At 37.5% G+C, this 18937-nt stretch overlaps 1 protein-coding gene across 1 annotated transcript in view; it reads right to left on the bottom strand.

Moving 5' to 3' along the window:
* Positions 1-18937, bottom strand: part of LOC103275000 (cGMP-dependent protein kinase 1) — a gene marked incomplete at its 5' end in the record, with an annotated part of 255331 nt that overhangs the window by 133245 nt on the left and 103149 nt on the right. Inside the window, one exon of the mRNA XM_008072418.2 lies at positions 14832-14897. Within this exon, the coding sequence (XP_008070609.2) occupies positions 14832-14897 (66 nt within the window). The remainder of the gene's footprint in view (positions 1-14831; positions 14898-18937) is intronic.

The following is an 18937-nucleotide window of genomic DNA, read 5'->3' as shown; positions in this document are numbered from 1 at the left end:
CTGGGGGTTCGAGACCAGCCTGGGCAACTTGGTGAGACCTTGTCTCTACAATAAATCACAAAAAACTAGCCGGGCATGGTGGCATGCATCTGTAGTTCCAGCTACTTGGGAGGCTGAGGTGGAAGGATCGCCTGAGCCCAGCAGGTTAAGGCTGCAGTGGCCGTGAGTGTGCCACTGCCCTCCAGCCTGGGCAACAAGAGAGAAACTCGAACTAAAAAAACAAATAGATAATTTTATTTCCCTATTGCAATTTATCCACAAAAGTTCCAATAAGAGAGGTGTGTCAGTATTCTAGGGCAGCTACAATAAAATGCCGAGTACTTGGTGGCTTAAACAACAGAAATGTATATTCTTACAGTTTTGGATGCTGAAAATCCAAATCAAGAAGTCGCTAGCATTGGTTTCTGTTTAGGCCTTTTTTCTTGCCTTTGATTAACAGCCTTCTTCTCATGGTGTCTTTATGTGGTCTTTCCTCTGTGCGAGTGCCTTCCTGGTGTTTCTTTCTGTATTCTAAGGACTCTAGTCCCATAGGATTATGGCCCCACCTGTGTGACCTTATTTAACCTCAAGTACTTCCTTAAGGCTCCTATCTCCAAATATAGTCACATTAGAAGTTACAGCTTACAAATGGACTTGGGGATATATAATTTAGTGCATAGCAGAAAGATGAATGCTACTAATCACAAACTTTTTTGTATTTTTCCTCCAGATACCTTTCTTGCTTTATCAATTAGAATCTTTCTTATTGTTTCATTGTCTCCCTTTAGTCTTTTCTTTCTTTTAGTCTTTAAACAGGATAATCTCTCCAAATGTAAAACACAAAATTATCCTTTGTGGTCAAATAGCCAGCTTGAAGAAGCTGTGTTTCCTATGTCTCATTTAAGCTATTACAGCCTGACAATCCATCCCTCTTTCTTTCACCCTTATTACTATTTTGTCCTCCAAAGTTACCATTACTTTGCTAACTATTCATCCCAATGGTTTTTTTCCAGGTCCCATCCTTAGTGAGCTATCTCATGTTCATGGTACTACTGGCTATCTTTCCCAGTAGTAATCACATAATACACACTTGTGTCACTGCGCTAAGCTTCTCTGTGCTTTTCCCTGATGTTTCATCTTCCCAATTCACCTCCTCATCCTCCTTATTACTTCTTAGCATGTGTCACACTTCCTCTGCCATCCCTTAAAGGTAAGTAATTGCACAGATTGTGTCCTTTGTCCTCTTTTTGATGCAATAGATTGAGTCGTTTTTCTTAAATATCTGTTAAGATATATTGTTTTGTTTTTTACCTATATTATCTCATTCAAACCTCACAACTGCTCCATGAGGTAAGTACTGTTATCTCTACTTTATAGAGTGCTTGCAACAGGGATTCTCAAACTCAGAATTAATGATATTTTGGACAAGATCCTTTTTTTTGTAGAGGGTTGTCTCGTGCATTGTAGGATGTTAAGTAGCATCTCTAGTTGCTACCCACTAGGATGCCAGTAACAAACCCAATTGATGACAACAACAACAAAAATGTACCCTGGCACTGTTACTGAGAGAAGAAGAAATAAATCGGATAGGCAAACAGATTAGGGCAGGTCTCTGGTTAAAAAACAAATCAAAACTTCCGGTGCAAGCCTTACGGACTGAATTGAGAACTCCCACTTCCCGGGTCTTTCCCCTTTTGCACATTCCCTCTGATCGGTGCCCCATCAACCAATCAGCATGCCTTGAGTACTGTATAAACTCTAGCTTTCGCTGCCTATTCTAGGCAACCTACTCAGGTCTCCTTTGTTTGCCAGAGCCACATTTCAACTCGCTGGTCTTCCGGAGTCAGAGATTCTTACTCCTCTCGATCGTGAGACAAGAACTTGGGATCACACAAGAAAATGGGAATCGTTAGACAAGAGAGCTAAAACTTTCTCTAACCGAGGACTCAGGATCTCTCAAGCAATAGTTGAGAGTTGTAACATTCCTTCACAGCTGTGTATCCGCATTCCCGAGTTCTGGAGTTCTGGGTGCCGTAGCTTTCCCTGCTCAAGAGCCATAAGTAGAGGAGCTAAGACACTGGGATTTCACGGCTGTTGGCCTCCCCAAGTGCTAGGGCTCCGTCTGCTTCATTTCCCTCTCAGAGGCTATTAGGTTCTCGGGAGCCATTGTGTCCTTGGGCTCTGCGTGGGTCCCAGACCGGCAGTGCAACCCTGGTGAGACTGCAACATTACTGAATGAGAACAATAGACAAAAGACAGGTTTGGAGAGGTTATGTAACTGGCCTGGGCCCACAATGCTAGAAAGTGATACATCTAGGATTTGATCCCAGGTAGGTTGATTTTTTACAACAACCTAGTTCTTACATAATACACTAATTTAAATTCTCCCATAAAATAACATTTATTCTAAGGCTTCAGTTCAGATCCTCAGGCTAACAACTTTCTCTGTCCTTTGAACTCTCCAGATCCATATTGTTATCGTGTTTCCCAGTGTCATATCTCTCTTCACCGCACCTCAAACTCAATCTAACCAGCAGTATGTTAACCAGCTTTCATCAAGATTTGCTCTTAGGTTTCCTGTCTTTCTAATGGAAGTAACATCTACCAAGTAATTCAGACTAGAAACCTCGGTGTTATCTATGACTTTCTTACCCTAGTCCATCAAGTCTACCTTTGCAATCTCTCTTGATTTTTTTCCTCCTTGTCCTTTCTATTTCACTACCTTATTCAGGCTGTTGACACTCTTCCTTACCTCAGAAGCATCATTGGTTTTGCTGCCTTTGATCTCTCCCAGTCTACTTTTGTTTTTGTTCTTTTTTAAAAAAAAAAAAGATTTTTCAAACATAACCAAGCATGCCAGTTAACACTTATTTTGTTGCTACAAAAGCAACAGTCTAAATAGAGAGTATAATAGAGAGGTCATATAATCCTGGAATTCCAATTCCCCACTGGGTAACTGGGTCTTTCTGTGATCCTTAATTTATCTTTCTTTCTGGAATTTTTTTGTGTCCTCTGTTCCCACAGGGATATTATGAGGATTGACAGATGAGAGTGTATCGCATCATATCTGAATGCCCCAAAAATTCATAAATTAGCTTCTCTGAACTCTTCTTTTCTACTGCTGACCATAACCTGTATCATCTGTAAATGGAGATATTCTCAAGTCATAATTTTTACTTTCTATTTATCACTGGATAATTTCCATTTTCACTTGTCTTCTCCTTCCTTGTCTGGTACCTTGATGGTCTTTACAATTTGCTTCTGACATTTCAGAGAAAGGTTATTTCAACTATTTTCTACTCTTACAATTTTCTGAAGTCTTTTAAATGTGTTTATTCTTTTTTTTTTCAGAACAAAAGCAATCACTAAAAAATGAACAATCTTCCAAATTTTAATTATCAATAACCAAGCTTAATTACAATAGAAGAATATATGTCAAACGAACTCTTCTAAGATGGTGATACATTTCATGTTTTGTGTTAACTTGTCCCATGCCTCTTAAGATTGTTTCAACCAAAAGCTTAAGCTGGCCAGGGTACAATGGAACAATATTTTCATATGGCATCACTGAAGAGTGAACTTTATAATGATTGTAGACAATAATTTAAAAATACAAATACCTTTTGAATCTGAAATCCACTGCTGTGTATCTCTGAGGAAATACTTCTAAAAGAGGGGCAAAGTTTAATGCACAGAATTCTTTACCAAATAAAAATAAAATAAAATGAGCTTAAATGTCCAAGCACAGTTAAAAAACTAAGGCAAAGAAACTCAGTTATGCTCATGAGGCATTTTAGTAACATGGTGAATTGCTAATGTGATGTGATAAGATAATGTGCTATAATAGGCCTTGAAAATAGAATTAGGCTCAAACACCATTTCTCTACTTACAAGCTATATGTTCTGTGAAATGACACTTGGGCTCTCTAAAGTTTAGTTTATCTTTGAAATAGTGAAAAAAAAGCATCCCTTGCAAATTTGCTGTGAGAGAAATTATTTATCTAATCTAATCTACCATCTATCTGTACATATTTCTTTTCTTTTTTTTTTTTTTTTTTGAGTTGGAGTCTCACTCTGTCGCCCAGACTGGAGTGCAGTGGTCGCTCCCGGCCACCGCAGCCTCGACCTGCTGGGCTCCGGCGATCCTTCCACCTCAGCCTTCCGAGTAGCCGGAATTACAGGCATGAGCTACCATGCCCGGCTGATTTTTTGATTTATTGTAGAGATGAGGTCTCGCTGCCCAGGCGGGTATCGAACCCGCGGGCTCAGGCAATTCACTCACCTCAGCCTCCCAAAGGCGCGGGATTACAGGCTGAGCCACCGAGCCCGGCACATATTTCGATCTGTATGTGTGTAGTATGTATATATGTGTGATTTAGAATGTACGCAAATCAGGAAAAAATGTTAGAAAAAATTATTTCACTATTTAAGGAAATATATGAAAATATCAACAATAATTGTCATTTTGTTGTTAATGGCAGGATTATATTTATATTAGTCTATGCTTCCCAATTTTTCTAAAATGAATAGTTATTATATTTATAATTATATAACATATGTTATGTTAGAAACTTTTAAAAGGTGAAAAAAGTGAATCCAATAAGAATGATGCAAAATTATTGAATTGATGCAAGGTGTCATTCAGTCCAAGTAGGTTTCTTGTCAAAATGACAATGTCTCTCCAGTTCAGCTGGGAGACCAACACCTTTTTTATCAATGACCAATCATGATTTGCCTTTTTTAGTCTGGTTTTCCATTTTAAATTAATTCAATTACATGACTGTAGCAGGACAGTGGATAATATGATCACTGTACTTTATTCAAAGTAGTAAATTCTGAAAGGGCCTGATTTGTAAACAAAGCTTAGTCTGGGAATGAGATTTCACTGTTATTGTGACTGATTCTAATCCAATTCATGTGTCGATGCTATGAGTTGCAAAATGAGTACCAACTGCTAGACATATTGAAAAGAAAAGAAAGACTTATATCTTTATGACTCAGTTGGGCCTGTAATAACAGTCTCACTAGGGAAGTGTGAATACTGAAGCAAGCAAAACCACTTAACTCTACAAAAAAAGTAATGTGACCATCTACAGCAGAATTGAACTTTCAAACATAACAGTTATACTGTGGAGTTTTTAATTGATGACTAAACTTCTGACAGAAATCAATCATGGCATCCTCCCCTCCTCACTTTATTTCTGGAACACAAGAAGCATTATAATGCTCTTCCCAAATAAATAGCCAAAATTGCTGTACAGAAAAATTTTAAAGAGATTTTCAAACATAAAATTTCAAATGTTACCTTTTTAATTGAAGGAATTAAGATGGATATTTACAATTTAGGAACTGAAAGTTTTCATAGAGTTTCTTATTCATTCCTACAACTTGTTTATGAGTCCTAAAGACATTGTTGAATTTCTAAATAACAAGTTTTTAAACATCTGATAGACAAAACAACAAACTTCAGAAATATAGTAAGATTTCAAGTATTTACTGGAAAAAATGAATTATTTATTTGGTGCAATTTCTCATTGGTGCAAAACAAAACAATGATTGCAATTAACAAAACCAAAGCTGTGATTATTATATTTTTTAAATGATTAACAGTGAACTCCAACATCAATTTCCATTCATCATCTGATTATAAACAAAACAAAACAAAACCCTTATTTCTAACTGCCAAAGGACATCTCCAACTGAATATCTAAATACTACTTAGGCAGTTTGAACTTAACTCATCTATAACTGAATCAGTCAATTACTTCCATCCTAACCTGCTTTATTTCCCATATTTCCGATTTATCATATCCATCCAATAAATCTCCTAAGCTAGAAACATTTCTCTTTCACCTCTCACATTTAAATGTGCATAAAAATTTGCTTTAGACTAAAGTTTAGACTTTCAAGCTCTAATGTACATCTTTGAGGGCTCTTGCATCAGTATCCTACACCCTGTTCATCCTTCTCCCCACTGTAATTATCTCCGACTTTCCTCAAAAACAAACAAAACATACAGTAGCAGCAGCTCTCTGCTGGTTGCTTATTGTCCAGAGAATAAAATCTGGATTTTTTTAGTTTGAGAGACTAGTAAATCTCTTTACAATCTATCCCCATCTCTTCTTTCCAGACTTATCTCCCAGAATTCCACTTAATTGATTGCCCAGTTCCTTGTCCCCCAAATCCTCCATTCTTTCCACAGTCCCTTTATTACCATATAAAAAGCCTTTATAAATTCCTCGTCTTTGTACATGCCCTTCCCTCAGTTTGTGACAGAGACTGGTTCACAAAGCTGAAAATATTTACTATCTGGCCCTTTATAGAAAAAGTTTGTTTAACCCTGGTCTATAAGGTCCCTCCTACTTTTTCTTCCTAAATCTCTTCAATGACTTTCTGACTAATGCAGTCACCATCTAAATTTTTTAACAATACTTTTTTTTGAAAAATGTGTTAAATTTTTATTTGTGACCCACCAGCATATTAATGAGGTTGAACTTGTTTCACTGTGAAAAGAGTCAAAGGTTATAAAAGAGAACCTCTGTGGGTTTGTGACTTAACAGATCAGAGCTGAAAATTATTTATAAAGCAGAGATGGAAGTAATCAGTACAATATTTACACATTTGACTTTAAACCCCTCCTCCACCCAGTACTAAATTTCTGGATGGCTCACATATGGCAGGTAGCCAGTAAGTTGAAGAATCAAAAATCTAGACATCCCTGTCAGTAATGCTACATACCACTGCTATAAGAACTTGCAATAGGATGAAGGTTTACTGTCATTTGAAAATATTAGGATACATAACATGAGGAAGGATTGTCTCACTCATGTCTTTTCATGACTTTAAACCACAAATTCTGTCTCTGGGTCTACTCCTTTCCTAATGAAAATGTATTTAGTGGTGAGATCATGCTTGTTCAGGGCTGCTATAATTTAACTCACATCATTAGATTGAACCAATATAATGTTTCTCTTTCTTCTTCACTTTTGGATTTTATCTTTCCTGCTAAATAAATATTTTTTAAAAAGCATATCAGTCAATAACAGCACCATAAAAAGGCAAGTTCAAATGATTGCAGCTGACACCATTCTAACAAGACACGTTTGTTTTCTTGTGATCGTCCTGCCAATATCCTCACATCACCTCAGATTTTATTCTGGAAAATAAACCAAAATAACATCCACTTAGGCTATAGAAAAGACTGAGACTGTGAAATATTTGAAGTTTATCACCCTATCATTTAAGGAATATGATGACATGTAATGTCATGTGTGGAGTTCCCATAGTCCCATCATGTGGACACAGAATGACAAGCCACATAAAGAGAAGAGCACAGGTGACCTAGGCAGACAAATTGCCATTGAATACATGATACTTTATGAGCCTGACCTAGTAGGTGAGAGTACAATGGTACCTGAAAGATTTTGCCATTCCCAAATCCTCCTCCCACCTCCTATTCTCTCTCTTCTCTCTCCCAGTGGCACTGGAAATTCTAAAACATCCTTCTGGATTTTCACAGGTTTTTCAGTCCTCAGGAATATGTCATCAAAATGCAGATAACTCTTAAGATTAACCATTGCACTCTCTAATCAGCTATTATCAAATTAATGCAAAGTCTGAAGCAAAGTTCTAAAGAATGCGAGAGTGGAATTAAGAGATATAGCGATCAAGAACAAAGAAATGTGTGTTAGTGAGTGGGAAGAGGGCTACAATGGGAAAAGGTAGTATTTACAGAAGAGTAAAGTGAAGAAGATGAAGAAACTTGGGGGAAACATTGTCAGGGTTTGGAAGATAAGAAGACAGATGACATCAGGAGAACCAACACTGGAGAGCACTAAGGTCAGGTTAATGATCAGGCACTTCAAATCAGTACTCCTTATGTATTTGCTCTATTTAAAAGACAAGCTGAGGGCAGGATGGAGGAAGATCATAGCAGGAACGCAGGGCAGCCCTCAACTCTTTAATATTGTTTAAGTCAGGGGTTACAGACTAAGGCCATCAGGTCAAACTCGGATCATTGCCTAATTTTGGTACGGTCATGAGCTAGGAATTATTTTTACATTTATAAATGATGAGAACAAAATCAAATGATGAATAATGCTTCTTGGATTATGAAATAATATGAAATTCAAATTTCAGTGTCCATAAATAAAACTTTATTGAAAGACAGCTGTGCCTATTTGTATACATATTGTCTTTGGCTGCTTTGCACTACAAGGGCCGACTTTAGTAGTTACAAAAAAGATTATTTGGCTTACAAAGCCTAAAATATTTACTAGCTGGCCCTTTAAAGAAAACCTGGTTTGAGTCGTACAGCTCTGGCTTAGCACTTGCATACCTTGCTAAGAAGATAAAACTGTACTTAACACAACCCACTATTTTTATCAGGTGGTTTAATAATCTTTTATTCTTCCTTGAGCATGTGCCTTGGTGAATGTCGCCCCTCAACAAGTTGAATAAATACTATTTTCTCCATATATTTCTATGTCCTTTGGCACTCTGGTCCTAAAGAAGATGACTACCCAGACTCTTGCCTGGCTGATCTACTATGAGATCCCAACCCAGAGCATGCATTCAACCTCTAGATCTTAGAGTTGAACATGTGAATAGATGCATCAAAGGGGCATGGAGGAAGGACCAATGAAGCAACAAAACTGGGAGAAAATCTGGTTAGAGACCAGTATCAGTAGCTCCATCTTTGGAGACTGATGCAGTTGTGACTGAAAAACTAGAAGCTAGGTCTAAACAGAGACTACATATGGAAGGCAAGGTGACTAAAAGCACGTGAGGTTTTCCTACTAGCACTAGTAAGGAATACAAAACCATTCTAATATAGGCACAGATTTGTCTCTAATTGAGTTGGTCCTACATATTCAGTTTTAAAACCTATATTGAATTTGTGTCTTATTCATCTCAGTGTACTACTACTTTGCACAGGAAGTGGGCATTCATTGTTATCTTTCTTAATAAATATCAAAATTTCCTTTAATGTCAATGTATTAAAAAGTACCCAGTTTCAATAGGTTCAATTAGGTTCCAGTTTGGGTGCTGAGATATTGTCTTTAGTTTGTCAACACCAGTGGCTTTTTCTGTGTGTTCAATCTTCCCCGGTAATTTGTTTGCTACTCTATTCTTTATGTGTTCATCATGTTTGTGTAGCCTAATATTTTAAAATGGCAGTAAACCTTCATTCTATTGCAAGTCCTTGTAGCAATAGTAGATATTACACCTTAGAAGAATCAGGCATTGCAAAGCTGATTCAGCCTTAGTCTTACGAGTTGCTTCCTAGTTGCTAGTCCAGTGGTGAGAGTCTTGGTCCTCTTTTAAATATATAACACAAATTTGCCTATTGTACATCAGTCAGCCGTAGCTCTGAGGGGTTAAAAACTGAAGTCACAGACACCCAGGCTTCCATAATCTCTAGAGATATCTCAATTTCTGAAATTGCCACTTGGAATGCCCTGTAATCTTTTGCTCGATACTTCCTCTTTATTTCATCAATTTTATGTTCCAGCACACCGCATGTACTCTAGGCTGCTTCTTGGTCTCTACCCCTAGAATTTGTCTTAATAACACAACTGACCACATGGTATGATAAAAAAAATCACTGAATGTCACCGGTAGGGACCTGGGATCAGCCCAGCCATATGATGTGGTGTGGAAATCATCCTAGTGTCTTCTGAGGTCACATGAGAATCTCAGGAATCACCTAGAGTGATTTGGAGGGACAAAGTTAGACCCTTTGGATACTCTGGGGGCCTTGTCCCTATGGTAGACAGAAAAGTATCTCTATTTTGCTCTAATTCTAATTTATTTTATTTAAACATTGGGTTTGATAAAACAAAAGCTTGAAAGCTGCTGGTAATAAGACATCATTTTAGCTTAACATTATCAGAGGTGATAGTCAACATAATTAATAGTCTATATGGTATAGGAACTAACAAATCAGAATGGATACTGGTCCTGGTATTTGCCAGATTTAATTGCCTCTTTATTTTCCGGGTTAAGGTAAGATCTAGGATGTCCTAAGAGTCAGGGACAATCAGATGACCAGGTCAGCAGAGGAGTGAGAGAGACACACAGAGAATTCAAACCACAGTCATTTGTCAACCAGTATGAATATGTTTCAATTTTCATAACCAGTATGGCTATATCTCAGAGTTAATACAGTAAATCAGGGTTAGAGATAGTATTCTAACTTAGATCTTAATTTCCTGGAGGAAACATAATTCCTCAAGGCTTACTAGTAATTATAAGTTGCTGTCTATGAACAATGATCAGAATAATCCTCAATGTGTCAAAAAATAAATTATCTTAATACAGTTAGCTTCACCAACAGCTTCCCACAACAATTAAGAAGCAGACATTGCAAAACTCATTATGAAACACAAAAGTACAGTTGACCTTCCATATATGTGGGCTCCATATTCATGGATTCAACCAACTACAGATTGAACATATTTTGGGGGAAAAGAGAATGATTGTATTTGTACTGAATATGTATAGACATTTTTCTTGTCATTGTTTCCTAAAGAATATAGTATAACAAGTTTCACATGGCACTTGCATAGTATTAAGTATTATAAGTAACCTTGAGATATTTTAAGTATAAGGGAAAATGTACACAGGTTATATGCAAATATTATGCCATTTTATATAAAGAACTTGAGTATCAACAGATTTTGATATCCGTAGGGGTTATGAAACCATTTCCCCACAGATACTAAGGGTAGATTGTACTTACTTTTTTTTTTTCATGAACTCCAAAATAAGTGATACCAAAGGCACTTAATTTTTTTGTATATTTAAGAAATTATTTAATGCAAATAGATTATTCTGTTAGACTAATAATCTTTTTAAATAAAATTTTCACAAATTTGGAAATCACTGCAGATATTAATCAAGATAATGGGTATACTGCAAGAAACCAATCCTCAGAGAATGATTTTTGAGGAAACCATGTATCTGTTTATCATTTTCTAGTTTGTCAATGAGCATTCAAAAAAAGTTCTGACACACATGATTAATTATAATAATGTTATTTTGCTGTCCCTCTGGACTGATACGGCATAATCACTGGCTTATGTAACATGGTACCTCACTTGTAAATCTGTGAGGGAAGCTCCTTTTGTTGACAGTTCTAATGTCTGCCATCTGTTTGCCTGGGATGAAGCCCTGGTGCTCCTCTAATTGGCCATAAATTAGGTATCAGCAGCAGTCTTTTGACAGCATCCTTCAGTTACTGGTTTTATTTATTTATTTATTTATTTATAAAGCTGTGAATTCAACATTTGGTGAGAAGTCCAAGCTTTTTTTCTAAGAATATAAGAATACACTTCTTGAGTTCTTGAACCCAAGCTGTCTTCTCTATATTTATGCTTAAAGCTAGACCTCTCACACAGTGTTCTCTCTGTACATATCCCTGAAAATAAACTTACACTGATTAGAGGGAAAACCTGCTAAATACACAGAAATCCTATGCTTTCTGAAAAAGTGCTTACAACATGCCTTGTGCTGTGTCTGAACTTTTTACATATATTTAATTGTTTGATTTTCAAATCCATTTTATAATTTAGAAAATGTTATCCCACTTTTGTGAACAGGGAAACTGAGACTTAGAATTTAAGTCATTTCCCATATTTTCACAAAATGGTGCAGTCAAGATTCAAGTATTGAACTTTGACAACACCCATTCACTTGCTTCTGCATACAGTATATGCCAAGATTTGGAAAAAGAGAAAATTAGGATTAGGGCAAAAGTATATATGTGATGTTACCACATGCTCCTCTGTCTCTTGAGACTTCATTTTACTAAAATGAAAGAGCTAAAGTAGATATCCACGAAGTCTTCTCCAGTATTGTTCTCTGCGGTTAGATTAATCTTGACTCTATCATTTATCATGAAACCTTATCAAATTATTAAACTTCAACGGACTTTAATTTCCTCTTCTGTAAAATATTCTACCTACCTTCCAGGTGGCAGCTCCCAGATCTAAAAATTCATATATTATAAAGGACTATAGGGATATAAGCTACTATGATGACCCATCTACCCCAACCAGTTGGCAACCCTCAGCCCCATTCTTATTTAGCTCCTCACCAGGTTTCCTTGTGTCATGCTTCAGAGGCCAAATTAAGTTCATCCAAGTCCCCGCAACTTTCTTTATCTACATCTCAGCATTTTTCTACATATTTTCTCCCTCTCTTCTTTTTCACTATTTTCAGAAAATAAAAAAAGAAATATATACTCTCCAAGTAACCTTTCATCTTTTGCCCACAATTTCCTCCCTGGTAGCTCCATTAATCAAATATTCTTGTGAGTATTCCATTTGCTTCATCTTTCTAGAGACTTATACACTGTAAACTCATCATGAGGAAACTTAATACAGTTTCAAGACCCCGCTGAGGTCTCATGCTCATTTCCTCATTCTTTTCTTCCTTTCTTTAACCAGATTTATTGAAAGAAAAAACAGTTTAGGCACAGTGCCATCATTTCCATTCACTCATTATAATCTGGATTCCATTCTCACCTCTTTAAAAAACTGTTTTCTCTCAGGTTACTAAACTTTCACCCTTTTCCTACCTGTATGCCTCTTAGCTTTTAACACTGTGATTATCTCTTTTCTCATTAAATATTCTCCTGGTTTCTCAGGTCTCCTACACTGCTCTGACTGCTAACATCTCATTATTTTTCATTGGTTTCTCTTTCTCTAACTCTTAAATGAAAAGATTTCTCCAAATCTAACCTTGCTCTTTTCATCTCCTCTATTCTTTCACACAATTTCATCTGTTGCATGGCTTTAGCTGTTAACTATGTATAGGCAATTTTCAAGTTAATTGTAAGTTAACTCTAACATGAGTTCCTGTCCCACATTTTCTACCTCCTGTAAGGTCTCTGTTCTTGAGTGTCTGATATTCTATGTTAAATTCATTATATTCTTAGTAGAATATCAGTGTGCCTACCAAACTGTTTTCCCTATATTCTTTCTACATTTTTCAGTCTCAACTACATCCTTAATTTCTCCCTTGTTCTTCACATTCAGTTAGATGTTAAGCTCTCTGGTTTTACCTCTTCATTCTTATGCATTCCTCCTTCTATAAATGGTCCCATGATCGCCCATTTAATTTAGACTCTTTTTTTAAAAAAAAGTAGGATTTATTAAGAGGATAGAAAAACTCCCACAGTGGGAGGGGACCTGAGGGGGTTGCCCTAATTTAGACTCTTAACCAAATATTCTCTCTAACATGTCCCTCAAATTCATTTTACACAGACTTCTCAGATTAGTCTACTAAATACATTGTTGTAGTGACAGCCTTTTCCTGCATAAAATTGTCAGAGATGCTCTTTTCCCAACATTCAGTGTTCTCAGTGAAACAACCCCAATATGCTTGTGAACTTATTTGTTACAGCACCTCTCCCAACTACCTTTACACAGCCTCACTCTAGCCAGTTGAAATGGCTCAGTTTCCTTATGATTTTCCTTTCTCAACTATTCACTGCATTTATATTGCTTGGCTTATACTTCCATATCAACCTAATCATACCATTCCTTCTATGAAGACTTCCCTGATTCTTCTCAAAAGTAATTACTCCCTTTTATGAATCCCCTTAACATTTTATTCTGAGTATTTCTTACTTCTGCCTTGCATGATGGATTTTTTTATATGCCACATTTGTATTAGAAGCTAGTCTGCCAAATCAGTACCTGTGCTGCTCCTTTGCTTTTTCTTCTAGTACAGAGCCTTGTACATAGTAGATTTTCAGTAAATGTAAATTGAGTAGAAGATAGAGTGAATGGGTAATTGTTATTTCTGAGAACCAGATAAAGAATACTTATTCCAGTAATATCCAGGTATTACCATCATTCTGCAAAGATGACACTACTCTGGTTATAGTGATCAAGCATAGAAGGGCCTCTAAAAGCGAGATTTGTGCATCTAGTGGAATCCCTCTCCACCCAAAACCCCCTGGACTCAACATCCAACTCCATCATTCTAGACTGATTATAACTGGACCCGCAGGTACATTACACACTGATATTCGCTGCCTATTCCAGTAATAATGGTTCCAGAAAAATGCATGTTCTACTCTTCTTCTTGGCTCAGGCACTTGGAGTTTCTGATAAATTTATCCACATAACTACAAGGAGGAAAAGTCTGGTTAGTTGCTTCCAGAAGCACATTTCCAGAAGCACATATGCATTTTAATCATGCTCTTCAAGAGTCAATCATCTGATATTTGCAGTTTAGTCTATAAAGCATTGCGGTAATGAGAACAGCAAGCCAGAATTGAGAAAAGAGACAGGGATAAGCATTATCAATTTTAATGGCCCTAAATTTATGCCTATATCTGGAACTAAAGCATTCTCCAAAAGCGTCTTCCCAAAATGTTTGTATTATAGAAGTTTGGAGATAACAAAATAGAGGAGAAAACATACACAAGGAACAGCTCACTTCTTAAAACAACAACCATAATAATAATTCAAAACTTTACAAAGATAGCTAGCATTGGTTGAGTGCCTTCTGAGTAAAAGACACTTGGACAAATGCTTTATTCACATGTTCTCATAAATCCTAAAAATATCCTCACAATATTACATCATCCCCAGTTTACACATAAGCTAGGCTGGAGCTCATAATGTTTAAATACCTTGTTGAAGATCACAAAGCTAGAATGACAGAGCCAACTACTTTTAAGAATAATAGGGAATGAGAATCAAATATAGAATTCATTTTAAAATGAAAAGATATAAACAAGTATTAATAGCATTATAAAATGGTATCTAATTCCAGGAACTTATGTGTGCTGCTGATTTGAGTGTGCAGTTCTCATAATAAAGCCAAGTACTTACTCTCTGTCAATCACAAGGCAGGTTACAGCTTCTGCAGCAATTACGTTTGCTGTTCTCACATCTTCCCTATGGGAGGAAAAAGATAGAGAAATTGAAATAAAATAACCTTAAATATCAAAGAACAGTGTTCATTATGATTAATTCAGGAAAAAAATATTGAATTATGTGAACTCTTCTGATTTATCCACTTCTTTTTGCTTGTGTTTCAAAATTCATTTTTGTGAGAAATCACCTTACCCTTGTCATTAATCATAAAAATCCTAGAGTTATAATCCAGTACTTATATTTTTTAAGTTTCACTTACACAAGTGAAACAATATTTTACATTATCATTTCCTTTGCTCCTTGGGGAAGCAAATAAAGACGACAGTAATAAATATGAATATATGGTACTCGAAGTTAAACTTCTAGAAATTGAGTATCTAGTTCACTTATGCATACATTTATCATTATATACTTGAGAACAATTGATCTTCTCTTATTATTTCTTGTTTTTATGTGGTAAATGTTTAGGCAAATTTTGGCACATAGTTATTCATTTATGGTTCTTCAAGAATATTTGACAAATCTTAGTTACATTGATTTAAAGATGTATATATTGTTTGTTTATAGAAGCATATAATTTTATTGCAGTGGTATCTATCAGCCTCTTAAACTTTAAAAAAATCTATTCTGTTTATTAGTGCCAATGTGACTCAGTGGGCTAATGCTCCAAGACTGAGCAACCCAGAGAAAGAGGAGAGGGGCTTTATCTGTTAGTTTAGGTAAGGGAGGGGGTCGTGTTGTATGGCTATACTTCCAAAGATAACCTGGGTGTCACGGTCTCTCTGTTTTCCTGCAGCAGGATAATTTAAAGTGTACAATTAGGTGACTTTCTGTAGGTATATTTTTATATCTTTTCCAAAAATCTAAAGTCCAGGATTACAGGGTTATACTTTTTTATTCATTGCTAAATCCTCAGCACCTAAAAATTAATCATTGGCACCTATTGTGGTGGAGAGGGACTGATAACAGTTAAACGTATTCCTTTTGGAGATCAATCAGCAAACTCCAAAAACCTACTAGACAGGTTTTACTTGAGAAAACCAAATAGTCAAGGACGGTTTTCCTGGAAATGCAAGATAGTGACCAATTCACTCTTTGTGAAGTCGTCAGTTAACAACCCCTGCTTGTTATGCATATCCTGGATACGATACCATTTGTTCTTTGAAAATCTGATTTTGCTGAGTACAACCTTGTGAATTCCAAAGAAAATGTATAATCACTCAACCTGACTCCCTCCCTTACCTAAACTAAGTCATAAGACTCCTCTCTTCCCTCCCTGGGGTGCTCAACCTACTTCCTAAAACAGCCTCAGTGTCACAGCCTCTCTGTCTTCCTGCTACATTCTAAGTTCTCAATATATATTCATTAAATAATAGTAGTAGATATGAGTTTTTTAAAAAAAGTCTATTCAGCTATGTTTTATTTGATCCAGTAGTGAAATGTATTTGATAAACTAACATTAAAATTTATTTTCAGCTACTAAAAATTTTATAGTACCACTGTCATGTAACATTAAATTATAGTTGAAAATTTACTTTTTTGGAGTTCCATTAAGATGGCAACTGCATAGGTGGAATTGTGAGATTCTCTGATCGTGAGTTCCCAAAAAGACTCTTACTTTTCTTCCCCCACTCCCGTCCCTACCACCTGCTGCACTGGTCTGAGGCCCGGGAACTTTAGGTCCCACGCAGGGCTGGACATTGCAGTACCCAGCTGCTGCTGCTCCACTATACATGACCACTGCCTGTGCAGGAGTCTCGAGTCTCAGCTCCCTCCCTGGCTACATCGTCTTGCCCAGCACCCAGCACCAAGCCACCGGTCACCCAGGGAGGCTCTGGGAACCCACCCCTCAGAGATACCAGTTCCATTTCTGGCTGAAGTACCCTGTAAGGGGCTCAGGGTCACTCTCGTCGCTTACCACCTGCCATTTGGAGATTTGGAGCTCTGGAGCTCTGGAGTTCTGGGCCCACCCTGGCTGAGGCACCTAGCACGTGACTCCATGCTTGTGTAAGGGAATAGCATATCTTAAGGAGGTGCTGATCGGAGGCTCTCAGCTACAGAAGAGGAAACTCCCAACTCCCTCCTCCACCCCAGCCTGCTGCTCCCTGCTCCACCCCAGATCCAGCGCCCAGCTGTGCATCTGATCCTCGGCACCTCGCAGGCCACCAGAGCACATCGTAGTGGATCACCCAGGGACCCAGACAAGTGGAGAGAAAGGATCTGTGAAAAAGAAGCTGCCACTGTGGTCATTCTCCAGGCAGAGATTTGCATTTCCCCGCTCACCTATGAGCAGCCTCCACCTCAGATCCTAAGGTAATGTTGCTAAACAGGAGACAAATCTCCCCCCACGCTGAATCAGACACAGGCAACTTAGCATCGCAGAGCTCCCAGGCAGCAAGCTAAAAGAACAAACCCAAGCTGCGAGTAAATCTAACTGCCTGCAATGAACACAAAGGGGAGAGGCTGGAGATCAGAGCTGAAGAGACTTTAGACAATCAGGAAAGATTCCAGAGCTAGTCTGATTTCTTATTTTGACTTTTGATTTTATCATTTGACCGTTTGTTTTGCTCATTTTTGTTTGCTTTTTGACTTACACTATCTGTGTTAGGGAAACACATCAAAAAGCATGATTTTATGGTCTGTCTTTGTGTAGCTACCAGTATTCTTTAGGGAATTTTGCTTGCGTGTTTTTGTCACTTCTCTCTGGTCTTATGTCTCTTTTTCACCTGTTAGTTGGTATGTATGTCTGTTTTCCCTCTCACTCTTCTCTCTTTCTAACTTCCTATTGACCTCCCCTTCCTCCATTATTTTCCTCCTTTGTACCTCCTTTTGTTCCAGGGATCAAACCTAAACCACTGCACAGACAGATTGTAAGGCAGTGGGAAATAGGTTCCAGTGGGCTCAACAACTGTTAGTGGATGCTGGAATCTGCATATAGATTCTGAATCACAGCTTCCCCCCAATCAAACCTCAAAACTGCAAAAAGTACAACTCACAGCCCACACTCCAATCTCAAAAATGAACAAAGCCAGAGGATCCTCATAAGGAAGAACAGGAGATTGCACAAGCGAAGCAAAAGCAACCCCACCTTTCCTGAAAAACAGAATTAAAGAAGGGGAGGGAAAGGGGGAGAGAGAGAAAAATCTACACAAATGAAGAAGAACCAGAAGAAGAATATGAGTCTCTCCCAGACCCCTGGGAAGACAGATACTGAGAAAACTGACTTCAGAATGCAAACAATGAAGAGCCCCAGAATGACTGATCTCAAACTACAACCTAGATATCAAAGACATTGATGGAAAGTGTAAAAAGAATTGAGGAGAGACAAGAAGAAACTAGGAAGGAGCTGATAACTGAGATACCAGTAATAGAGAATACTGTGAATGAAATAAATAACAAACTGATAAGCATGGAAAGCAGAATTAGCCAAGCAGAAGAAAGAATCTCAGAGCTTGAGGACCAAAACATAGAACTAACCCAAACTGTTAAAAACACAGAAAACAGGCTTAAAAAGACAAAACAAAACCTTCCAGAGATGAGCGATTACTTCAAGAGACTGAACCTAAGAGCAATTGGCCTTCCTGAGGCAGAAAGAGAGACAGAGACCACACTGGAACAAACTTTCCATGAGATTATTCAAGAAAACTTCCCTTAGATAATCGGTGATGCAAAAATTCAAACACAAGAGATACAGAGAACTCTTGTAAGACAAGAAATGAGAAGACCAACTCCCAGACACGATAATTTTCCTAAACAAAGTAGGTATAAAAGAAAAAATCCTAAAGGCAGCAAGAGAAAAAGGTCAGATCACCTACCATGGAAAACCAATTAGAACAGCAACAGATTTATCTACAGAAACCCTGCATGTGGGGGGCCAGCCCCCTCAGAGAGATTTGGGGGTCCCTTGGAAGGTGAGGCAGCATCGGCGATTATTCTGGAAAGATAAAAAGAAAGAGAAGAGGAGAGGAAGAAAGAGACTGGACTCCTGCTCAAGTGACCAGAAGCCGTTCAATGAGTGCAATCTCAGGGCTTTTATCCCCAAACTCTGCAAAGTCGTCATC

The sequence above is a fragment of the Carlito syrichta genome, unplaced genomic scaffold, assembly GCF_000164805.1.
Source record: "Carlito syrichta isolate Samal-C Ts95f unplaced genomic scaffold, Tarsius_syrichta-2.0.1 Scaffold315165, whole genome shotgun sequence".
Lineage (NCBI taxonomy): Eukaryota > Metazoa > Chordata > Mammalia > Primates > Tarsiidae > Carlito > Carlito syrichta.
The sequence above is the reverse complement of the archived record's forward strand: the minus strand, read 5'-3'. Positions and strand labels throughout refer to the sequence as shown.